This window comes from Carassius auratus, chromosome 26 (genome assembly GCF_003368295.1).
Source record: "Carassius auratus strain Wakin chromosome 26, ASM336829v1, whole genome shotgun sequence".
NCBI classification, from domain to species: Eukaryota; Metazoa; Chordata; class Actinopteri; order Cypriniformes; family Cyprinidae; genus Carassius; species Carassius auratus.
Window position 1 is genome coordinate 8332514 of NC_039268.1, and position 26990 is coordinate 8359503.

Here is a 26990-nt window from a genome sequence, read left to right on the forward strand (position 1 = left end):
CAAACAATAAAAACATTACAAAAATGAATATTATAGAGGATGTAACTCACAATACATTGCTAATACAGGGCTCGACATTAAGCTTTGAAATGAGCTCGTCCTTCGGACAATTAAGAGTAAAAAAAATATCCAAATGCATAAATAATGTTATTAGATTAACGTTTTACTTTTTTGACATACAAAATATGAAATGTTGGAAAAATGTTTTTTATATGAAATTTGAAATATGAAATTAAACCACCAGTAGGTGGTGACAAGTCACTTTCTTAATGATTGAATCATTGATTCAACCAATTCGTTCAAACAACTGATTCATTCAACAAATTAAGCAAGTGACCGTTTTAATAGATGGCTTACTGAATCATTGACTCTTTACAAAATGAATAATTTAGTGTGTGTTGCTCGAAGATGTGCGACTGTTCTGCTGTGGGTTTGCTTAGAACTAATTTAGTTTGAAATGGAGCAAAAACGATCCACATGTAAGTCAGTTAACATTACTTGTTTATTTAACTGAAGATGTATAAAATCAATATCACATTTGCATTCAAACTGAAAGTCGGGTAAGCATCACTCCTGGTCGTGTGACACATTATACAGAATATTTATATTTTTCTACCTAAATATGTTTGTTTCAAATTGTGTGTGCTGAAGAGTTGATTTTATCCGCGAGTCAGACAGACTGCACGAGACACAACTGACGCGACCTTGACACTGTCAATACATTATCCATTATAAGTCACCGTTTACACTCAAAGTAATAAAATCAGAATCATTCTCACCAAATTGTGCTGCCCTAGTTATTGTTAGTTATTAAAATTTTGAACAGGGTTACTTGTCCAGTCGGGCAAGTACAATTTTGAACAGCAATAATCCGTGATAGGCAGATCTTACACTGAATATAGTGACTTTTTTCCCCGTGTCTTGATTTAAAAATGACATGATGTCTGTACATCCAGTGATTAAAGGCTGCGTTCCCCTCCATTTTCTATTATCTTGTTGCTGATTTCTTCTGAGCGCAATTCTGACCCCCCTCCCCCTCTCCCCCGGAAAAACTCGAAGAATCACATGTAAGTGGAAGGTTTAAGAACAAAAAAAAAAAACTTAAGAGAATCAATGGATTGTGACCGATTTACCATTGTGCAAATAATACGTAATCATGTAATCCATAAAAAAGTAACTGTAGTCTGATTAAGAGTATTTTAAAAAGTAGTTTACTCTAATTGCAAGTACCTGCGTTTTGGAATCTGATTACTTAATCCAGATTACATGTAATCCGTTACTACCCAGCTCTGTGCATTACTTATAAAAGTAACTTTTTCCAACACTGATCATTTATGTCATGCCACTAAACTATGATAACTTTCCTGAACACATTTAATTTCACAGGAAAAAAATTACAGTCCTTAACAAAATTCTAATGTTAGCTATAGTTTCGCCATAGCAAGTGCCAGTTTTTCTACAAGAGCATGCTAGCATTATGCTGATGATATGCATGCTGCGTTAACATAATGCTAAACATATTAGCTTCTTGTTAATTTTTTTTAAGTGTTCACATCATACAACTTCATGCTAGCCTCTGGCAAAAAAAATAAAAAAAATAAAAAATCCTGTAAGCTAAAAAAAACCTAAAAAACCAACCGTAAGCCATTTGTCGCTACATTTTATCGGTCTGGCTTCCGCTCTCATCTACATCCAGCTGTGTTAAGCTGTACAAAACAGCTTGTTTTGCAGCTAGATATTGCAAATTGGTGTGGCTTACCATATTTCTTTAATGTATTATCTTAATTATGAACACATTGGTTTGTAGTGTAAACTGTTTTAATGTTCACAGCATGTTGTTATTCTTCTCATTATTTCCCATAACAGCTAATGAACCGGAAGTCTCACCCATAGGCTTACTTCCGCACTGAAGAATAAGGTGGAGATAATATGCAAATGATGCACAATTGTAGAAGCTAGATTACTTAAAATATTGCCCCAGTCAAGTAAAACCTCAAACTGCACATGGTGCATGTCTGTGTTTGACAATGTTTTCCTGCATCATTAAAACAAGCTCCATCCATCCATCTTTCTGTTCTGAATTATTTTAATTCACATACTGTATGCTATAGGCTGCAGTGCAAATGTTATTATACCAAGGGATTAATGCAAAATTTGGTATAAGTTAGATTATTTCAAATGCTCCCCCATTCAACTTAAAACCTGAAACTGCTTGTCTGGGTTTGACTAGTGGCATTCTACAGTCACCATTCAGTCACCAACAACTTAAGTACTGAGCATTACAGGGACAAAAGAATATGGGTTTCATTTTATTTTAAGGTGTCCTTGAAACAGTGTAATTATACATTTGAGTAATATGAATTATACGCATGTATATATGCTTAGGGTTACTTGCATGTAATCATGCATAATGTAGTTTTTATAATTTTAAGTATGTAACTTGTGTAACTGTAAAATAAATTGTTACTAAATATTATTATAGGAATATTAAGCCATATAAAGCAGCAAATATACTGACACCATGATTTCAATTGTTCACGGTTTACATTTCATTAAAAAAACAATTTTTACAAATAAAAATAAAAGATTTAGTCAGATGATTAACCATGATTCTCATTTTCCCCACTTTTCCAATGTTTGTATGTAAATTTAATGTAGGCCTACAAATGAGGTTCATTGTTACAGATGTGTTAGGCCTGGATGTGATATTTAGCAAAATGCATATTATATAAGTCAAAGAGGTCGACAACATTTAGCACAACCAAAAGTGTTGCACAATGGACATAGACATTAATCAGGTCAATATTAACATTCTTAATTCCTAAAATCCCAGTCTTACAAGCAAAATGAAGTATTGATTTCTTAAGTATTTAGCTAGTTTCGTATCTTTGAGGAAAGTGCTTGCAAGACAGCAATACTGTAAAACTTTCTGCATAAAATGAAATGCTGTATAGAGCCGTTGTCATGGCACTGACCGTTTGTCTTGTTTTCAGGTGGCTGTACGCAAGAATCAACACAAGTGAGGCTTAAAATCAGCTAAATGTGGCTAATTATATGCAGAAATTTAAGATGAATGCAAAAAAGTAGTATATATACAATAGACAATAAAACAATAAAAATAAGATAAATTAATTACTCAGATGTTCAAAAGATAAGTTTTAAATCAGTATGGAAATACTACAATCACATGAATGCATTTGGATACAGTTTAAGTATTAAGCATAGTATCAAAGCATGTCAATGGGAGATTTTGACACACAAAAAAGAAATCTAAATGTTTGTATGTTTTGTTTGTATAAGTTTGTACATTAAACTTCTTCAAAAAATTGTCGATGTTTAGAGGTTTAAAACAAACTTATGAATAAAATGTAAACCTCTTATCTTCCAAAATAATAGAGACAACAGAATGTAGATGATAAAGGATCTTTATAGTATGGCTCGATAACAGCAGCTAATTCCCTTCTTATTACAGACTCATATGCAATAAGCTCGTTATGAATACTGCATGCTGTCTGTGTTAAGATCTGACACAGCCTTTTCTTGTCATAAGCAATGTTTTATTTATTTTTTGCCTGAGTTTATAAACAATAGACATTTATGGATGTTTTGGCATAGAACATCATGAACAGAATCACTATCTAGCACTTTGGCCAAACATGGCTGAACACACTGTCTGTAAAGTCATGCTGCAAAGTTTGCTCTTATTAATGCTTCACATTTCAAAAAAATGACTTGTAAGGAGAAATACAAATAAGCAGGACTATTTAACAGGCAGACCAAAATAACAGACATTAAAGAACAAAAATTATGAACATTTCAACACTTTGTTCATGCTTGATTATCAGCCTCATCAACATAAAAGCACTCACACACACTCTTACCGTGCGTTCACACAACCGACTGCGAGAACATCAAAATTTGTTCTGGCCGCCATGCCAAAAAATGCTGCAGAAAGATTCGTCGATGCTTTGATGATTAAATTTTGATGAGACACAAAGGAAACAAGCATGTTGATCTTGTGCGGACTGTCTACTTTTAACGTATAAGGCTAAATGAAATATTTTAAATGTAAGTAAGAAATTGATTGATGAGAAAAAACATCTCAGGTTACGAATGTAACCATGGTTCCCTGAGAGGGAACGAGACACTGCGTCCTCTGAAGGGACACTATGGGGAACACCTCGTCGTGACCCGTGTCTGAAGCATACTTTGAAAAATGCCACCGTGTTGGCCGGCGACAGCCTCTGAAGTCACTACTGGCGCGACTATAAATACGTGCCCGTAGGACCCGTCACTTATCTTCTTCGTGAAGCTTGCGTCCGAAGCATGGCAGGGAGCTAGAGGACGCAGTGTCTCATTCCCTCTCAGGGAACCATGGTTACATTCGTAACCTGAGACATTCCCTGTCAAGGGAACTTCGAACTGTGTTCTCTGAAGGGACACTATGGGGAATAGTATACCCACACCGCCATGCTGAGGGGAGTGCAGGCCAGAATGATGGCACTAATGGTACCAACCAATCGGATGGTACCAACTCTACCATTTCACCGGGAGTCGCCCCTGGGACGGTTCGACGGCTGTCCATGACATTATCCCTTATGATCAAAGGCCTAAGCTACATACCCAACTTACCTGTAGGGCCTCGGCCCGGGGTAGAGCTGAAGGCTTGGAATCACGAAAGATTCCTTTAAAGGGATATGGCTAAGAACCTAGCACTGTTTTTCTATTACCAAGTCTTGCCTGTCACAAAGGAGGGGCTCTTGTGGCACTCTGATAGAGCAGCTCGGAGATAGAATGGCCCAGGAGCAGAGCAATTGGAGGACGGAACGTACAGAACCCCAATGGAGCTGGATGGAAGGAGGCCAGAGGGGATAGTGCGATGCTCTCTCGAGCCGCAAAACCGATCCACCCAGGTCTGGCCAACCTCTCCAACTCTGCTTCACACCTTGGTTCGAAGGCGCCATTTCCCGAGCCTCAGCCCCTGCCTCAGCAGGATGTCTGCTCTCACAGTGTGTCTCAAAACAGTATGTAGTACTGGAGCGCTCTGATGAAAAAACAGAGAATTCAGTCTCCCATGAGAGGAGGACTCCGAGCTCCGAGCAGCATGCTCATAGGCGACCCTTTTAGAAAAGGGGAGCGCTGCTAAACTACCGCGAGAATTGCCCACACAGCCCCCCTTGTTGAGGGGCGGTGCTTGAGGTGTATAACAAATACACACTGGTTGAATGAAGCCCAAGGAACCCCAGGGCTAATGATCTCAAGAAAGGGAATGAAGCGGAGCGTGTAACCTTTACCGTACAGGATTTCAGAAAGTGCACAGAGTTTTGCTTGCACACTTACTACTTAACGTGGATTTCAGACAGTGCGCAAAACGTTAACTTTCACACTGACCACCATGTGGTTTTGAGAAAGTACACAGGCTTAGCGTGTGTACTGAAAGGTTACCTGACAACCACAGTATGTGGGAGCTCACCTTCAGAGAGACTTGTGAAGCCTACTATCTGATAACCACAATATGTGGGAGTTCATCTACAGAGAGACCTAGAGAGGCCTACTACCTGTTACCAGATAACCACCTCAGTGGAAGGTAATATGGAACTCGACTCCAGGGAGGCCTGGTGAGGCCTACTACCTGACAACCACAAACCGTGGGAGCTCGTTTTTTAGTGGAAACGCACAGTATGTGGGACCTAAATCTCCAGGGAGGCCTGGTGAGGCCTACTACCTGACAACCACAGTATGTGGGAGCTCGCCTTCAGAGAGACCTGGTGAAGCCTACTATCTGAAAAACCACAATATGCTATTTAGTGGAAACGCACAGTATGTGGGAGCTAAATCTCCAGGGAGGCCTGGTGAGGCCTACTACCTGACAACCACAGTATGTGGGAGCTCACCATCAGAGAGGCCTGATGAAGCCTACTATCTGATAACCACAATATGTGGGAGTCCACACAGCCCCTCATGTTGAGAGAAGCGATGCTTGGGGTGTATAACAAATACACACTGGTTGAGTGAAGCCCATGGACCCCAGGGCTAATCATCTTCAGAAAGGGAACGAAGCAGAGCACGTAACCCCTACCGTAAAGGATTTTAGAAAGTGAGCAGAGTCTTGCGTGCACACTTACCACCATGTACCACCGTACCACCATGGATTTGAGACAGTTCGCAAAGTTTTCATGTGCACACTGACCACCATGTGGTTTTGAGAAAGTACACAGGCTTATCGTGTGTACAGAAAGGTTCCTAAGCATCGCATTGGCGCTGGATCGCATGGGAGGGGCGAGCTCCAACCCTCAAGCGAGGGGAGCATCACCTGAGGCAGTAAATACAGAAGGACTCCGTAACTACCACCTACCCGGATGCGCCAAACGGCCAGGAGGCCCTTCAGGGAGACCTGGATGGACATCCATGAAATTCCCTGCAGTGCTGTGCCAGTTCTGACGATCAGCCAGGCTCCTCGGGAGGGGGTGTGGGATGAGCAACCGCAGAGCGCTTGCTTCCCACACGCGGGACTCGCTCCGCGGCGGGTGTCGCGCCCGGGGGGGCAAACCCACGTGGCACGGCCGCCTGCCGAAAGCCTGTGATCGTGGTCACCTAATACCAGAGCACAAGGCTGGAACTGAGCACTGTAAAGGAAACTCACAGAGTTTGTTAGTAGACATATAACCACCAGCAACATAACACCCATAAGCAGAAAGGGTTACATACTCACCCTCCCTCCTGTACTAGAGTCCCGCTTTACGGGGTGCCCCCTTTTGGTCCGGACCGTCAGTAAGGTGGTCACTATGAAAATAGGACCAACCAAAACATAACAGGTCCAGGATAGGAGACTGTTATGTGAGAAACTTTCCACCTAACCCCGATCAGGTGGAGCGCTGGTGGCTACAGGGGAATGAGGCAGGGGAGAAATAAAATAGAAGTTAAAAACATCCGAAGGAAGTGCATAACTCCTAGGTATCGCTCCGATCCAGACGAGAACGCTGCCTCGTCTGAATCACATCCCTCAGACCCTGCTTACCTCTTCGTGACCCGCGATTCCTCTTGCCCCTGCCCTTAGGCGGGGGAGGAGTGCGAGCCGCGACACTAGCCTTCTGCACCCGTCTTCGATCCTCAGATCGAGATGGGCCAGGACCCCTTTGTTGTTCGGGTGCCATGCTAGTGGATGCCATGATAACAATAATAGATCGCTCTTACCGTTCTGGTCGTTTCTCAGATGCACGCTTCAAACAAAACAGTCAATGAAGACGAAGAAGATAAGTGACGGGTCCTACGGGCGCGTATTTATAGTCGCACCGGTAGTGACTTCAGAGGCTGTCGCCGGCCAACACGTTGGCGTTTTTCAAAGTATGCTTCAGACACGGGTCACGACGAGGTGTTGCCCATAGTGTCCCTTCAGAGGACGCAGTTCGAAGTTCCCTTGACAGGGAACTTAATTATAGCTATGTTTGCTAACAAAATAAACCAATAAAAGCCATTATTTTGTGTTCATGGTTAAGTGCTAACTAAGTCTAATTTCAACATGCAGTTTATAGGAGACGTTTAGTAGCCTTGGTCTTTAATTAACATTAACATTAATTTGTGCGCAGCCTGCATTACAAACTGTCCTGGTTGAAGTGTAGCCTAAATGCAACTGGTCAAATCTGTGACGTTTTGAGCAAATGAATTGCATTCACGCTGAAAAACAAGAGTTCTAGCATGAAAATTCTTGGGAACTAATGTGGTCGGAACCAAAGTTTACAGGACTGGCGTTCTTTGGAATCCTCTCAAGAGGAGGACTTCTACATTCCGATTGGTGGCCGCCTCACTGCGTCAGAGCTCATTACAATAAAGCTGACATGACTTTCTCCCTGCATCCCAATGTCCATACTAATCCATCCTAAATAGTATGTGAGATTAGAATTAGTTTGTCCCAAAGCATAGTATGTTGAAAAGAGTATGCCAAAACCCCCCGGATGGTCTACTATTTCAGGTCGATTTTTGAAGTGTACAGTAGATCTGTGCACACTCTAATGGCTAATATTACATGCACACGTTACAATTTGAAACATCAAGACAAATAAAATTAAGACTTGAACACAAGTTCTTTACTGAGGTGAACATCCCTGTTCTGAGACAGTCAGACAGTATTATACAGCCTAGAATGCGCGAAAGGGTGCTCCCTCATATAATCAATAAAAGCTGTCACTCACTTCAGTTCATTGCAATCTCACAACATTCCGTTAATAAGCTCTCTACATGGCACAATAAATCTCTTATTTACATAGTATCTACACTTTGTTATAATGAGAGGAGCCCGAGCTTGCAGAACTCAGGACTTGACAAAAACTTGGCACTGTGAGTGGATTCTGAATTAAACATGTTGAGTCACTGCATTCAAGAAATTAAATTATATGTCTGTGCTTGGCTACATTGTTCAACACTGCAAATATTTTTTGCCAATAGGCCTAAGAGATGGGACCCCTGATTCCCTGGGCCCTAAGCCGCCGCTTACTTTGCTTATTAGTAAAGTCGCCCCTGGATAAAGGGGTTTGAGTTATTAATAATCAATATTTAACCTGGTAAAAAATATTTATTTAATGCTATCTGTGTTATATTTCGTCTGCAACAGCAATGTAAACTGTTATAAACATCCGTTTGGTCGTTAAATTTTAAATGTATTATTATGAAGAAAATATGAGCAGAGTTCTCCGCATGACCTCGCAGACCAACGTGCAACTTATTTTCTCTTCGATATGGTAGGAAGTTAAATTAAATGTGGGAGGATGTTAACTGTGAGAAGATGATTGACAGGCCAGTTTACAGTGACAGGATTCATGTAATTATGCGACAGAGAGCTCCTTTAAAGACGCAATTGTGTCATGATAGTATGTCCTAAAGCTTGCCTACTTTTCTACGACACACTCAAACGTGTGTACTTTTTCTTCACAAAAAAGTACATAGTTTTATGGGCATAGTATAAGTAGGCACATCTGGATGCAGCACAACTCTCCTCAACGCCCTGATATGCTGCTGCTTGTGAACGCACAGTTACACTCTGTCATGGTCACAGGTAGACAGACCAGTAAATAACATTGAAGAAAAGGAAGGTGAAAGGGAACAGAACTCGAGCATAGAGATCAACCTTTTTAGCAGCAGACGGGATAACGGGTTTCGGAGGTGACGGCTTCTTCTTGTTCTTGTTCTGTGATTTACCGGCAGCATCTGTGACCTCAATGGGCTTGCCGTAACAGTCGAAGTTGGAGAGTTCAAAATCCCGTGGGAGAGAACCGACAATACTGAAATCATTTGAGCGCAGATCAGATTTTGAAGTACACACCTTCTTACAGCGGTTTTCCACAACCTACACAAACATAAGCCACACAAAAAAACAATCAAATACATACAATTAAATCTATCTATCTAACTGTCAATCCGTCTATTTGTCTGTCCATCCGTCCATCCTTCTAAATTATTGGAGCCCTATATTTTTTTCCAAAGATGACCAGTTTCCCATGAACGTCAGTCTCCATGGAAGCCATTGCAGTCATCCTCGCAAGACATTTCTCTTAAATATTGTTTGTAATATGACCTCTCCCCCTCACACATACACACATGCACACGCACTTGTGAACCCCCGTGCTGCTCTGTCATAGCTTCAGGCCTTGGTGCTGTCAGGTCACATTACTTTCAGTACCCCAGAATCCTCTGCTCTTCTCTGCACCCATGTTCCACTGAGCACGCTCAGAGCAGTAGACTCAATTACAGCCATTTCATCTCCCCATGTACCCATTAACACACACGCACACACACATTCAACTTACATAAAAAGATACACACACACACACCCTACATAGAGAGAACAGTCACACACAAACAAGTACATGTGAAGAAAACACACACATTTTTTCTACATAAAGACAAACCAATTAATGCACAAATTCAACTCACTAAAAGGAATACATGTGCATACACAAACTGACCTGTAGTGTGCTGACATGTATAGGTGTCCCACCAGTGCCATTGGCACTGTTAGTTTTTGCTGGTGTCTTGTTCTCCCTTTTTTCTCTTTCTTTCTCTTTCTCAGCCATCTTTATCTTCTCTTCCTCAATGCGCCTGGGACTGTTCAGCATCACCTGTGACACAGCACACAGAAAGAGCAAATTCATGCAATGCAAACACACCCTTATGACATTTGAAAACCAGAGAACATCATAAGAAAATACTAAACAACAATATAAATAGTAAAATTTTACATGATTCCATTAATCTACGAACATTATGCCATACTTGGAAGCAAGGCCCTTTATGTCAGGCATCAAGTTTTGCCCCATCTTCCACTGGTCAGACAAATGCGTTTGCACTCTTATGCCACACATTTAGTATGAATACCATTACATAAAAAGTCAAATAAAGTGGCATTTATTTAAAATAAAGTAAATTTTTCGCTAGACATTTGACAAAAATAAGGTTGATATTTGGACACTTTCTGTCTGTTAAACTGCCCATATTAATATGATAGACTACACCAGAGATAATCAAAGCCTTTTTACAATTACACCAGTGTGAACCTGGGGAAAACATAATAATATCGTGAACAGTGATTAAAGGGGTCATATGATGCGATTTCAAATTTTCCTTTCTCTTTGGAGTGAGACTCGTCCACTTCCTCCTAAAATGCCTCGTTTAAACATGCCCCCACGTCTACATCACTATGTGGGAAGATTTGCATAACACCTCCCAAATGTTCATGCAAAGAAAGCAGGCGCATTGATTATCGCTGTAGCATTTGTTACCGCTGCCACCACCATGTAGCGGAGACGCTGTGCGTTTTGTTGTGAAAGTGAAATTAGGGCTGCACAATGAATCAGTTTTCTAATCTAGATTACAATTATGGATGTCACAATTACATAAACGTTCAAAGTGGCAATTAATCGTTTAAAGTCCATCCATCCATCCATCCATCATCTTCCGCTTATCCGGGGCCGGGTCGCGGGGGCAACAGTCTAAGCAGAGACGCCCAGACTTCCCTCTCCCTAGCCACTTCTTCCAGCTCTTCCGGGGGGACCCCGAGACGTTCCCAGGCCAGCCGGGAGACATAGTCCCTCCAGCGTGTCCTAGGTCTTCCCCGGGGCCTCCTCCCGGTGAGACGTGCCTGGAACACCTCCCTGGGAAGGCGTCCAGGAGGCATCCGAAATAGATGCCCGAGCCACCTCAGCTGGCTTCTCTCGATGTGGAGGAGCAACGGCTCTACTCTGAGCTCCTCCCGAGTGACCGAGCTTCTCACCCTATCTCTAAGGGAGCGCCCAGCCACTCGACAGAGAAAGCTCATTTCGGCCGCCTGTATCCGGGATCTTGTCCTTTCGGTCATGACCCACAGCTCATGACCATAGGTGAGAGTAGGAACGTAGATTGACCGGTAAATCGAGAGCTTTGCCTTACAGCTCAGCTCCTTCTTCACCACGACAGACCGGTACAGCGACCGCATTACTGCAGAAGCTGCACCGATCCGTCTGTCAATCTCACGTTCCATCCTTCCCTCACTCGTGAACAAGACTCCAAGATACCTGAACTCCACCACTTGAGGCAGGAACTCTCCACCAACCTGAAGTGGGCAATCCACCCTTTGCCGTTTAAAGTCCACTTATGTTATTCTGCACTGTCACAGAGCTGCCCTCTGTTCCCTCTGCCTATCTTGTAGGGACCATGCCACTTAGCTAGCAACATATTCTCACTGATAAGCAGCAACAGCAGCACCTTTTGGCCAGGCTCAAATTATTTTTCCCCTGCTTTCTTATCATACCACACTTTCTGAGTTTGCTGGGCTTTTTTATGTTCTCTTGGGCTAATGAGGTCATCTCTTCCAAACACTCTCTCATTTGGATCACGTACTGGACCACACTGCGAGTACCATCCTTTGGTCCCTCCCACTGTTCCTTAAGAAGGTCCAAAGGACCTCTTACTTGCCGGCCATATAACAGTTATGCCTGCGGCACCTCCCTGTAAGCAAACAACAGATATGGTAACCATTGGTACCAGTCATCTCCTGACTTAGAAACGAACTTGTGCAGCATGCTTTTTAGGGTTTGATTAAAGCGCTCGACCAAACCATCAGTCTGGGGGTGGTAAGGGGTATTCTTAATAGCCCTAATCCCCAACAATTGGTACATCTGTCTTAACAGCAAGGACATAAAATTAGTAGCCTGATCTGTTAAAATTTCACGGGGAACACCCACCCTGGAAAACAGCTGTACAAGGCAGTTAGCTACTTGTCTAGCTTCGATGTTTCTAAGGGGAAAGGCTTCAGGATACTTGGTGGCATAAATCACAAATCACTAAGATGTACCTGTTCCCATTTTTACTTCTTTCTAGGGGCCCCGCTACATCCATTCCCAGGTGACTGAAAGGGGTGTCAATAACTGGCAATGGTAATAAATGTGCTGGTGCCACTCTCCTACCAGAAGTCATCTTGGCACTCTGTAAAGGTACGATTGAACTCTGTTACATCCGTATAGATTTTAGGCTAAGTGAACTGACTTGCAATCCTTGATAATGTTTTATGCTTGCCTAAGTGTCCGGCCCATAGCACAGAATGTCCCAGATTAATAATGGTATGACGCACTGATTCCAGAACTACTACTGCCTCAACTTCCCCTTTCACCTGATAGAGTATACCCTTCTTCAGGATGTACTGGACTCAACTTAAAATAATTTTGGCATTTAAAAAGATAAATAAATATTACTGCTTTGTTGACTACTTTGAATGAGAGAATTAATATATAAAAATGTTATACTGATTCACACACCAAATCATTGTCAAAATCATTTCAGGTCATTTTCATACACTTTTCATTTTTCTGCATTTTCAGCACAAAATTAAGAATATATATTCTGTAAATGCAGAATGTAAATTGCAGCGTTATACCCCAGTTTTCCAGGATTGATAGACAATGTAAACCACAGGAACTTTATATCTGAGTTGAGGAGGAGTTCATTGTTCCTTAGTAAGGCATTTTTGTTGCGGTCTCTGTTATCTATCAGGGGCTCTCCTTTGTGGTAGATGATGATATCCCCTCCAGACCATCGCAACACAAGGTATGTCCTCTAGACTGCAACACTCTGCATCCTCTATCACAATTCTTTCATAAAATGAAGCATTTACCAGGGGTATTGCCTTGGGTTCTCTACACAGTTCAGTTCGGGTTACACACTTCGGTTCTGTCGCAGCCTCGTGTGGGAGACTGGTTTGTCACTGTCAACCTGAAGGATGCCTATTTTCATATTCAGGTCATTCAACAACACAGCAAGTTCCTCAGGTTTGCCTTTGGGTGAAAGGCTTACCAGTACAAGGTTCTTCCCTTTGGCCTTGCCTTGGGACCAAGGACATTCACAAAGTGCATGGATGCTGCTCTGCCCTATTGAGGCTCCAAGGGACCTGTACACTCAATTACCTGGACAGTTGGCTCATTTTAGCCCACTCCAGGGAATTAGTGATTTACCACATTCTCACAAATTTCTCTTTTGCCACATTTTTGATCAGAATGAATGCCAAAAAGTGTGTTCTCACCCCCTCTATAAAAAAAAAAAAAAAAAAAAAAACTTTTCCTGGGGATTCACTTGGATTCCATTCAGATGCATGCCTGTCTGGCTCATGTAGTGTTGCTTTCGTCAACGAAAATTATGACTAAATATAATGAACTTTTATCACCTGACGAAAACGAGACGATACGTAAATGCTGGTCATGTGACGATGACTATAATTAAATGTATAATGCAATATTGTTAACAAATAGAAACGAGACTGAATGTGGTTTACTAAATAAAAACTATGCTCAAATGTCTCTTCATGTTCGTTGACCAAAAAGAGACTAGAACAAAATGTTATACCGTCATAATGTTATTTTGTCTCGTTAAGTCGCGTTATTATTATTTTGCTGTATTTCTGTTTCCTGTGTCTCACTTCAGGGGCTCCATTAGGTCACACTGCACAGATGCAGGCGACGTAACCTCCTCAAGCCCAACTCGCAGCATTATTTAGAAGATGACAACAAACTAAGTTAAGTCTGACACAGAGAAAGGGACTGATGTGTGTACTTCTAATAAATATTGTAAATTCAAATCAGAGTGTCTTCCGTGTCTGTAATAGATATATTCTTGAGTCTATAAGGTAACAATCATATAATAAGATAACCTTGTTTGAAATGGGTTTGGCTAAAATAAAATTTTGGTTTCGTGTATACTATTAGGTACTTATACTATACTGACTGGGCTAGATTGCATAACTAAAAAGAGACTAAAATAGAGTAAAAATTAGATTAAAAATAGAGTAAAATTAGATTAAATGTCATCAGTTTTCGTGGACTAAAACAAAGACAACAATAGTCATGGATAATTCTTACTATTCTATATATATATATATATATATATATATATATATATATATATATATATATATATATATATATATATATATATATATATACATTTTTTTTTTTTACTTTGGTTCTTCTGGAAAAATGCAATATATATATTTTTTTAAAGTGTCTCTTTGATCAAAAAAGGGTTCCGACTCATGCTCCTGGGATATTTGTGTAGAGGCAGGATGGTACTCTCCACACACTATCATCAAGTTCTATAATTTGGATCTTGACACGGCTCCTGATTCCTGGGTCTTGTCTGCTTGAACCAGCTGTGGATACTATCGGATTCATCATCAGGCCAGATATGGAAGCGCTTTAGCTTGGCGTGTTTGGTACATCATTCCCATTGCATCACAGCTACACAGCATCAAGTGAACCCATGAGAGAGAACATCTCTGGTTACTTGTTCCTCATGTTCTTCTGAGTAGGGAACAAGATGCTGTGTCTGCTGCCAAGCTCCTTGCACTGCCAACATAAAGCTTTTTTCGGCAAAGAAATCTGAGGAGCAGATGGCATGTTCGCCAGTATAAGGATGGCGATGTAAGAGCGTTGAGACAGTGAATGAATTTCTGTGATTCCATCCAGACTTCAGACAATCGGGACACCCAGAGGGCGTTCCCCTCATAGCCACGCAGCGTCTCATTCACTACTCAGAGAACATGGGTTACGCAAGTTACCAGAGACGTTCTGTTTTCAGTTTTAGTTTTCATTTGTTTTGTTTACAGATCTGTTTTTCTCCTCTCAGAAAGAGTCCATTTCCGTGTCAATGTTTTTCTCCTTATTTTTATTATATGATATATGTTGGGTTCTGGGATAAAGTTTAGAAATCCTTACAATATGTTTATGCTATACCTATGAATTACACCTCAGCAAGACATGAATCCAAAATTGAGTGTCATTAAAGAATATTATTAAAAAAAAAGTTTTAATGTAGCTGAAATGTAAATCAAATTTTGAAATGGTGAAAAAGTTTATATTAAGGAAAATTACAAAAATAACAATAGTAATGACAAAAGTTTTTTTTCCACTTCTGGATATTGTTATTGGAAAAATAAACTGAGATAAATATTTCTTTTAAGTAAGTTTTTTTTTTTTTAAGTGTGAAACACCCATACAGAGTTCAGCTAAATCTATAGTTCTGCAATATCAAGGAAACATACAAGACAACAACAAACATGTGCATACACACCTGAACCACAGCGTACTCCACAAGAGAGGCAAAACCATACAGCAAACAGGCAATCATCCAGATATCAATGGCTTTCACATAGGAGACCTTAGGAAGGTCAGATGCTAGAGACATAGACTCGGATGACAGTGACAGAACAGACAGAATGCCTAAAGAGAGACAGACAGGACAGAAAGAAAGAAGACTTCCTCATGTAATTGCATACTGCAGCTTCATTAATCAGCATACTGTACCTTGATCTTAAGCAGATATCTTGAGTTTCTTCTCACTTAACCACAAGGTATAAAATTAACTATGATGCTTTAATGATAAAACTGACCTGGGAGTAACAGCCATCCCTGGAATGGAGAGATGAACAAATGAGAGAAAGGAATGAAGGAGAAGTGGATCCTATGAGAGGAGGAATATGGAGAGATGAGAGGAAAAACGGGTTGGATTTTGGATAATCATGGGAATGATTGATGGATGAATTTCCCAGTGTAAATGGAAAGATATTTATCTTTCTTTAAATGTGCACCCTTTTTTCTACCCATTTTATTTGTATATATGTTTCATATACTATATATTTAATTTAGAAATGTTTATAAATAAATTATCCTAAAGTATTTGATTTTTAAACATTTATCAAAAGGCTTCATCAAAAATGGTAGTGTATCAGAAACTGTTAATTATTAGAAATTGCTTTTACGAAAGTCTGCAGATTTTAACACCTTTGTCACATAAAATCCCAATGACTTATTAAATCATTAAATAGGCAATATAAGAAAGGCTAAGAAAGAGCTGTAGCAACTCTGTAAGGGTCATCAAACTCAACACTGCAATTCCAATAACAGCAACTGCATGTGGTGTTCTTTTGTTTTAACTGACAGCTTCATTTGAAGGCTGACTCACCTAAGGGGACTCGAGCTGCACTGGCGTCAGGGTTGATCCAGAAGGACAGCCATGATAGAACGACAAGAAGCAGGGTGGGAGCATAAACACCCATCATATAAAAGCCCACCTGCCTTCTGAGAGTGAAGATGACTTCCACACAAGTATAATGACCTATAGATTTTGAGAGGGGGAACAAGAGAGAATGCATCAAAATCACATAGGTCTTGGAAGTGTTATAGCAATCTTCATCATTTATGATCCTACAAAATGCTTTTTATGTACTATATAGGGTGTTACTGATTCTTTAAATCTAAAAATCTTAAATAACAATAAAAATATTATATTAATAATGTTAACAAAGTGAAACTAACAAACCATTTAAATGCTTATTGTGTAAACGATTACATTTTTTTTTTTACACAAAATAGCACAGCATTATTTCTACAACAATTAATAATATTGCTCTTTACAGATGTCTTTTTTAATTTACTGTACTTAAGTTAGTGTTACCAAGGAGACAGGAGCAGTGTCAGTGGAGAGCTTGAGATGAAATATGAGATGATTGTGATGTGTGAAGAAAATTCAAGATATTGTAAATGTCACTTGTGAACAAAATATTTTTTTTATTTCACAATAATTTCAAATTACGATATAATTTAGTCAAAACATTTAAGTTCAGTTCTGTTTAAGGGATACTTAAAATCCTGGAATCCTGGACTAAAATAACAAAGTGAGTTTGAAATATTTATTATGTTTATTTTCTACAGGTCCACAGGGCCAAACTTTGCCCACAGTTGAAGAAACACCCATCCATCCAAACGACTTATTCACTTACACATGCTCACAGTACACATTCTTAGTCCAGTGCTCATATGACTTGTGTGTGTGTGTGTGCATGCATTTGCAGATTCCAAAAGAGTTCATCTTTCTCATGGGGTCACTGTGAAATCAAACCTTATAAAAATAAAACAAAAATTACACTCAATAAATTAGAGGAATCGCAAGCTCTATTTCACTCCATTAGTGGAGCAGAAATTAATCCATTAATGCCTATATTTAGATGTCTTACACATAATTATTCTCTTATGAACATACTGTTCATATAGCTATAAATATTTGTTCTTTTGCTATTTAGATTAAGTTATTTCTGGTATACAATAATAAATAATGATGTGAAATAATGTACAGCAACTTCATCAGAAAAAAAATATAACATTACATAACTTGCTTACCAATGGATCCTCTGCAGTGAAAGGGTGCCGTCAGAATGAAAGTCCAAACAGCTCATAAAACATCACAACAATCCATTAGTATGAAACCAAAGAGCTGTGTTTGTAAAAAACACATGTATCATTGAGGAATTGTTTAAGGCAACTTTAAACCATTGCTTTTGGACAAATACCAACAGACCATAATCCATAATAACACTTCTTCTAGTGAAAATGTGAACGTGAAAAAAGTGAAAAGTTGTGACATTTGCCAAGTATGGTAACCCATACTCGGAATTGGTGCTCTGCATTTAACCCATCCAAGTGCACAAACACAGCAGTGAGAAGTGAACACACCATGAACACACAGCCGGAGCAGTGGGCAGCAGTGGGCAGCTATATCCAGCGCACAGGGAGCAACCGGGGGTTCAGTGCCTTGCTCAAGGACACTTCAGCCATGGGTATTGAGGGTGGAAGAGCGCTGTTCATTCACACTGTTTTGATAAACAGTGCTTGATCTGTGCATAATTATCTTCTGATTCAGACTATATGATTTCTTTCACTGGAAAAGTATATTTTGGATAGAGGACATAGAGCAATGGTTTGAAACATCTTAATGATGGAGTGTGTTTTATTATAAACACAGCTTTTTGCTGCACTAGATGTTAATCGATGGACTGGAGTTGTGTAGATTATTTGTGGATTATTATGATTTGTTTATCAGCTGGTTGGTCTCTCATTCTGATGGCACCCATTCACTGCAGAGGATCCAGAGGAAGTGGTATAATGCTAAATTTCTCCAGTGAATAAATATCTTGGCTGTGGAAGAAAATGTTCATTTTTGCATGCATTATTACTTTAAATTAATAATGCCTAAAGGGCCAGGATGCAGATAAGCAAAGTTGTGGGACAATTAATGATAGTTCAGTAAAACATTTATTAATCATGCGGAACAGGTAACACAGACACTCATGATTACTCTTAGAAACACACAACGGAAATCTATAGTGTTCATTTTAAAGCAGTATCATCACTCTCAGAAATGAAGAACAGAACAGTGCATTTAGAAACAAGGGCTGAATCTCTGAATTGTAAATCATGTGCTGATACCATTGTCAGTGTACAAAATAAATAAAATAAATTAAAAAACACAAGAAGCTATGAACTCAGTGTGTCCATTTTACAATAAAATAGTTAAAGAGGTCATAAAGAGCAGGCTACAGATTACAGATGTTCTTTTTATTGTCTTGTCTATGGTGAAACTGTGTTTGATCATTTATATGAAAGTGTGTGAACGTACTGTTGTCTGTGTCTGTATTGTTAGCAAGTTATGCTCATGCTGTTCTGTTATCTTATATAAGAAGTCAATGCAGCATTATGTAATAGATTCCCACAGGAGAAATGCACTCCAATAATTTTAAAGCTATATTTTATGTTAAAGGTACAAATGTGAGTATGTATGTTTATGAGGGTGGCAAAATGAGGGATTATGTATAGTCAGCAGGTTCAAAAATTAGTTGTTTTTTTTAATCACCCTGAAGGGATATAGTATTTTGCAAAGACCCGCTGACTTTACACTATCCCCCTACATTTAGTTAAATGTATATGAAATTTTCATTTGAAATGATGAAGTGAGAACAAAGAGATGATGAATACTCTGCAGTGAATGGGTGTCGTCAGAACAAGACTTCAAACAGCTGATAAAAACATCACAATAATACACAAGTAACCAACAATATACCAGTCCATCAGTTATTGACTTGTGAAGTGAAAAGCTGAAAGTTTATAAGAAACAAATCCATACATAAAGGCACTTTTTCCAATTCTGGCCAAAATACAAGTCCATTATCCATGGACTGTTTTCACTTGTAAAATTAGCTTGCTCTGTGTGTATTTTTTTACTTTTATGGATAGATTACTTTTTAGCCGGAAGCTATGGTTTGCTGCTTTTTACCTCACAAGAGGTTAACTGATTGACCGGAGTTGTTTAGATTACTTGTGGATTACTGTGATGTTTTTATCAACTGTTTGAACTCTCATCTGACAGCACTCATTCACTACAGAGAATCCACTAACATTTCAGGTTTGGTCCTGATACCTTACTGAAAAGGTGGTTAAGTTGCATACACTGTAGTGCTAAAGCCAGGTGTTCACACCATACTGGCAGAGAGAGCTCAAAGTGCTGCAAAAAAGACAACAACAAAAAAAGACATGCAAATAGAACCCCCCCCCCCCCAGCAAATTAAGAAATCAACTTCATCAGTTTAACAACACATGAGCTGTAAATACTACATGACCTACTATAGAAATTCATTTTAAATACTCACAACACAACCAAATACAGAAACGTGCTGCAAATACCCACAGACCATCGGAATTGTTTGAGGGAACTGCAACAAGTGACAAACCTGGTATTTTTTTTTCGATATTATTAGCCTAAATAAGCTGACAAAATACACATTAACTGTAACTGTGAAACATTATGTTATCTCTTTTACAAATTCCTTCAAGAAATGTAACCATGGTTTTACTATTAAAAAAAGTTTACTATAGTTAAACTATTGTAACGTACTCTGTTACTAAACATATCCTTGGTCCCCTGAGATACAGGAACGAGTGCTGCATCTTGCTAGACACATATGGGAAAAAGCCTTTTTTTATTAATGTAGTGAAACTGCACGGCCATTGGTTGGTGTAGTGTATTAAAAACGAACCAATGGCTAGGCAGCGGAGCTGCATGAGTCTATGGCGACAAAATCCACCAAAGCCCACCTGAATGGGTGGGGCATCTGGCTATGTAAGCGGGCATTCCCCACAGGATTCTCAGGTTACTTCAGCTGAAGTGACAACAGAGTTGTGCAGCTACATAGCATGGCTAGCAACGCAGTGCTTGTTCACATATCTCAGGGAACCAAGCTTATGTTTAGTAACCAAGTACATTCTCCTTTGATACTTCACTCGTACTGCATCTTGCTAGATGCATATGGGAACAGCAAAATTATGCCGTGCTAATGTAGTAGAAAGACTAAAAGTATTAAACTTCCATAAGCATCCAACGCCTATAAAGAAGTTAACAACAACCCAAGGCTAAGACGGGCTGAAGGGACGGAATGCTCAATATAGATTCTCAGAGCTCTGATGGTGAGATCGGAGGAGAGATAGCTCTCTGTCCTCTTCAGAGGGAGGAAGCACGGAGAGTTGACCTGTGCACTGAACGGAGTGAATAGCACCTTAGGTACGTAGACATACCTTGGTTTCAGGATGACCTTTGTGTCGTTTGGCCCGAATTCCAGACAGGCAGTGCTAATGGAGGGTGCCTGCAGGTCCCCTATTCACTTTACTGTTGGCAGTGCTAATACCAGTCTTCAGCGATAGCGACCGAATGTTGGCAGACTGTAGTGGCTCAAAAGCAGGGCACTTCAGGGCCCTCAGCACAGTATGCAGATCCCATGAAGGGACGGTGGGGGACGAGGTGGATTCAGCCTACTGGCACCCCTTAAGTAGCGGGTAGTATGAGGGTCTTTGCCATGGTTTAGACACCAAACAGAGAGAAAAAAGACCACTTCAAGGCATAGAGGTGTTTCGTAGATGGGGCTGTAGCCTCTGTTATTGTGTTTAAGGCTCACTCTGGGAGGCTCGAAGGCTCCAGGGGGCCAGAGGTGCAGAGCCCATAGGTCAGGCCGAGGATGCCATATTGTCCCATTCGCTTGAGAGAGGAGATCCAGTCTCAGTGGAACGGGCCGCTATCAACAGCTAGGTTAGCTCTGATATCCACAGCTGGTTCATCCAAAGGGGGGCCATCAGGAGAACCTGTTCCCTTACTCGCCTGATTACTTGTGGGATCAGGGCAATCGGGGAAAAGCATAAAGAAGGCGGCTGGTTCAATTTGCGCTGTATGTATATTGCTCTCAACATGCGCAGGTTGAGTTGAGCCCATTCCAGGACACGTTCTACCAGAGTGAAGAGATGCTTTGAGGAGAGGCCTCTCTGGCGATTTATGTAGAGCACCACAGATATGTTGTCCGATCAGATTAGCACATGGTGTCCTTTTAGGACTGGCAGGAAGGACTGATAGGCATGACATACTGCTAGCATTTCCAGTGGCCGAAAGTCATTATGCCCTTGCACAGCATCCCCCAACCTGGGTTGGGACATCTGTCGAGACAACTGTCCTTCTGCAAATCATGGACATGCCCTGTTCCATCCAACGGTAGTTCTTCCAGGGGGGCAGGGCTGTTACACATCCATGAGGTCATGCATTGGGATGGAACCCGTGGTTTCAACCAGAACTGAAGGGGGCGCATACGAGGTGGGGGACGAGGTGGATTCAGCCTACTGGCACCCCTTAAGTAGCGGGTAGTATGAGGGTCTTTGCCATGGTTTAGACACCAAACAGAGAGAAAAAAGACCACTTCAAGGCATAGAGGTGTTTCGTAGATGGGGCTGTAGCCTCTGTTATTGTGTTTAAGGCTCACTCTGGGAGGCTCGAAGGCTCCAGGGGGCCAGAGGTGCAGAGCCCATAGGTCAGGCCGAGGATGCCATATTGTCCCATTCGCTTGAGAGAGGAGATCCAGTCTCAGTGGAACGGGCCGCTATCAACAGCTAGAGCTGTAAATACTACATGACCTACTATAGAAATTCATTTTAAATACTCACAACACAACCAAATACAGAAACGTGCTGCAAATACCCACAGACCATCGGAATTGTTTGAGGGAACTGCAACAAGTGACAAACCTGGTATTTTTTTTTCGATATTATTAGCCTAAATAAGCTGACAAAATACACATTAACTGTAACTGTGAAACATTATGTTATCTCTTTTACAAATTCCTTCAAGAAATGTAACCATGGTTTTACTATTAAAAAAAGTTTACTATAGTTAAACTATTGTAACGTACTCTGTTACTAAACATATCCTTGGTCCCCTGAGATACAGGAACGAGTGCTGCATCTTGCTAGACACATATGGGAAAAAGCCTTTTTTTATTAATGTAGTGAAACTGCACGGCCATTGGTTGGTGTAGTGTATTAAAAACGAACCAATGGCTAGGCAGCGGAGCTGCATGAGTCTATGGCGACAAAATCCACCAAAGCCCACCTGAATGGGTGGGGCATCTGGCTATGTAAGCGGGCATTCCCCACAGGATTCTCAGGTTACTTCAGCTGAAGTGACAACAGAGTTGTGCAGCTACATAGCATGGCTAGCAACGCAGTGCTTGTTCACATATCTCAGGGAACCAAGCTTATGTTTAGTAACCAAGTACATTCTCCTTTGATACTTCACTCGTACTGCATCTTGCTAGATGCATATGGGAACAGCAAAATTATGCCGTGCTAATGTAGTAGAAAGACTAAAAGTATTAAACTTCCATAAGCATCCAACGCCTATAAAGAAGTTAACAACAACCCAAGGCTAAGACGGGCTGAAGGGACGGAATGCTCAATATAGATTCTCAGAGCTCTGATGGTGAGATCGGAGGAGAGATAGCTCTCTGTCCTCTTCAGAGGGAGGAAGCACGGAGAGTTGACCTGTGCACTGATCGGAGTGAATAGCACCTTAGGTACGTAGACATACCTTGGTTTCAGGATGACCTTTGTGTCGTTTGGCCCGAATTCCAGACAGGCAGTGCTAATGGAGGGTGCCTGCAGGTCCCCTATTCACTTTACTGTTGGCAGTGCTAATACCAGTCTTCAGCGATAGCGACCGAATGTTGGCAGACTGTAGTGGCTCAAAAGCAGGGCACTTCAGGGCCCTCAGCACAGTATGCAGATCCCATGAAGGGACGGTGGGGGACGAGGTGGATTCAGCCTACTGGCACCCCTTAAGTAGCGGGTAGTATGAGGGTCTTTGCCATGGTTTAGACACCAAACAGAGAGAAAAAAGACCACTTCAAGGCATAGAGGTGTTTCGTAGATGGGGCTGTAGCCTCTGTTATTGTGTTTAAGGCTCACTCTGGGAGGCTCGAAGGCTCCAGGGGGCCAGAGGTGCAGAGCCCATAGGTCAGGCCGAGGATGCCATATTGTCCCATTCGCTTGAGAGAGGAGATCCAGTCTCAGTGGAACGGGCCGCTATCAACAGCTAGGTTAGCTCTGATATCCACAGCTGGTTCATCCAAAGGGGGGCCATCAGGAGAACCTGTTCCCTTACTCGCCTGATTACTTGTGGGATCAGGGCAATCGGGGAAAAGCATAAAGAAGGCGGCTGGTTCAATTTGCGCTGTATGTATATTGCTCTCAACATGCGCAGGTTGAGTTGAGCCCATTCCAGGACACGTTCTACCAGAGTGAAGAGATGCTTTGAGGAGAGGCCTCTCTGGCGATTTATGTAGAGCACCACAGATATGTTGTCCGATCAGATTAGCACATGGTGTCCTTTTAGGACTGGCAGGAAGGACTGATAGGCATGACATACTGCTAGCATTTCCAGTGGCCGAAAGTCATTATGCCCTTGCACAGCATCCCCCAACCTGGGTTGGGACATCTGTCGAGACAACTGTCCTTCTGCAAATCATGGACATGCCCTGTTCCATCCAACGGTAGTTCTTCCAGGGGGGCAGGGCTGTTACACATCCATGAGGTCATGCATTGGGATGGAACCCGTGGTTTCAACCAGAACTGAAGGGGGCGCATACAAAGCAGACCCAACAGTAGCACTGGCGATGCCACCATCATGAGGTCCAGCATCCTCTGAAATGCTTTGAGAGGGCGAGTGGTACCAATCTTGAAGGAGGTCACCAGGTGACCAGTATGACCAGAGCCGTTCCGGTGCAATTACAGCTTTTATTTGGGCTGAGTTGAAAACTGTTCCCAGGAACAATATTCACTGGCTAGGGAACAATGTGGTCTTGGCAAAATTGACCCTGAGTCCCAGGCACTCCAGGTGGCTGAGAAGGAGGGTCCTGTATGACATTAATTCTGGCTTGTTCTGTCGACAAGGTAGTTGAGAATGCAGATTCTCATCTATCTCAGAGGGGAGAGAGCTGTGTCCATGCACTTTGTAAAAGTGCGGGGTGCCAGGAACAGCCAGAAGGGAAGGACCATGCATTGATAAGACACTCCCTCGAATGTGAATCTTAAGAATCATCTGTGACGGGGGGCTAACCAGATGTGAAAGTATGCATCCTTCAGGACCAGAGAAAAGAACCAGTCTCCTGAGTGAATTTGAGCAAAGAATCTGTTTCAGTGTAATCATCTTGAATGGCCTTTTCATGACGGCATGATTCAGGTGTCTGAGATCGAGGATGGGCCGGATGCCACCATCTTTTTTGGGGATGAGGAAGTAACTCTCTTGGCTGGAGGAACTTTTTCCACAGCTCCTTTTGGCAGCAGATTCATCACCTCTGAGTGCAGGACTTGAACGTCCTTGCTTTGCACAAAGGTGGAGACCACGCCACTGAAGCGTGTGGGGTCTTAGAGCAAATTGGAGTGAACATCCTAATTTTATTATACTTATAACCCATCTTGACACTCCGGGGATGGCCTGCCAGGGCTCGGCCCAGGGGGTGATTGGTTGAATTAACTCAAGTGACTGGCCGCACGGGTACAGAACACTTATAAGTAATGGAAGAGGAAGTTTGCTCTCCTTTTGAAAATGTTTGTGTTTTATTTTTCCCGCTATAACAGCTGCTGAAAGCTTGGGTGCATAAACTGAACCGTTGTTTGCACAAAACACATTTCCCTCTGTACCCAGAGTTGAACAGGGTGTCAAGAGGTCTAAGAGAGGTTGCTTGAGGGGCTGTCCTGCCGTATTGAGATCTGGCCCCGTCCTCTTCCTGTCTTGCAGTTCAGGATGATGCCTGAGGCGCCGGGTCCAATGAAATCTTGAGTCAGGGTCCCTGGTGTTTAGGAAGAGGGTAATGTTTGGCACAGCGAGTGCGTACCCATGTCTGCTGCACCTCAAAGGGGTGAAAGATCAGGGGCGGCAGGTGCTGGCTTCATGGGCTGCTGAATCAGTGAAGACAGGGCAAGCAGAGGCAGCAGTGGAGCTGGAGTGCTTAGGAAGGAAATGTTGCATAGTTTGGGAATTCCCGCCGGTCCAAAGAGACCTTTGGGAGAGACTGGAGCATCGAGGAAGAGGACTTTATCTGCATCCTTGATCTCTGTTATTGTCAGCCAAAAATGGTGCTTGAGCACCACAAAGCTGGCCATTGATTTCCTGATTGCCTGATCGGTGGTTTTGGTGGTGGGCAGAGCAATGTCAGTTGCACTTCTCAGCTCCCTGAGGGTTGCAATGTCCAGGCCAGACTCTGGCCATCGAATTAATATGTTAAGACTGCCATCGAATTAAGTTCCGAAGCTGCCCATCCACTTATATCGTTTCTCTTCAGTGCCATGGATGGAAGTGAGGGTGGATGAAGTAGAAGCACGAAGGCATACAGAGTAGGGAGCGCACCACGATCTGGTGAGCTCATCATGTACCTCCAGGAAGAATGGAGAGGAACGCTGATGAGGGGCTTGGCAGTGTCTCCGCAGGAACCACTCATCCAAATGGCTGTGGGAGGGCCACGCTAAACTCAGCTCTTTGACCGCTTTTGAGATGATACAGAGATGCACATCACCCATCCCATCTTTGGCGACGCTGCTCACAGACGATATCAAGGGGGTGGTGTCATTCATTTAGCCCAACAGCTTCTCTGCATCCAATGCTGTTAATGACATGCTGTCATCAGGCAGCTCATCCTCACTTCCCCCAAATTAGATCAGGTCACTCGCACCAGCAGATGGACACTGATCAGTCTGGAAGAAAGGAACATGAGAACAGTCCCTCTTTGGTGAGGGCTAGGCACGTGAGATCTGGGACAATGTAAGCTCGCTCGCAGCTGGTTGCTCGAGTCCTCTGCCCCGCTGTTTTTTATTCACATGTCCCTGGGAGGAAGAAAACAGTAGGGCACAATGTTTTTCTTTATTATTTAAAGAGCGTGTTTGTATAGGCGGGTCCGCAATGCGCGTACACGCTGCTTATTAAACACAGGGATGCCCAGCAGCACACAAACATGCCAAATATGAAAAATTTAAGGATTGCAATGCATACAATTTTTTGTAGGCTAATTACATATATACAAGAGATATAATTCACATAACTCATTAAGAGAATAGAGACAACCCGTTAAGACCATGCGCCCGGGTGTGCCAACCATTTTTCCGTCGTTAAAATAGCGAAAGTGGTTTGGGACACACCCTGAGTACACCTGCGCTGTGCGCATTACACTTTGTGCTTAGATCATTAAAATAGGGCCCATAGTATTTGTACAACTGCGGTTACACAAATAGTAATCGATATGCCAAAAACATGGTTATTACTATAAAACCATGGTAAAGTTT

The 26990-nt window shown here is 41.8% G+C and overlaps 1 protein-coding gene across 1 annotated transcript in view; it reads right to left on the bottom strand.

Annotated features, from left to right (window-relative positions):
- Window positions 1–7364: 7364 nt before the first annotated feature.
- glrba (glycine receptor, beta a) overlaps window positions 7365–26990 on the bottom strand; it is a 30106-nt gene continuing 10480 nt past the window's right edge. Inside the window, exons 8-11 of the mRNA XM_026204030.1 lie at window positions 16477–16629; window positions 15586–15734; window positions 9960–10112; window positions 7365–9340 (exon numbers count right to left, since the gene is read on the bottom strand). Coding sequence (XP_026059815.1) covers window positions 9044–9340; window positions 9960–10112; window positions 15586–15734; window positions 16477–16629 — 752 coding nt within the window. The 3' untranslated portion in view covers window positions 7365–9043. The remainder of the gene's footprint in view (window positions 9341–9959; window positions 10113–15585; window positions 15735–16476; window positions 16630–26990) is intronic.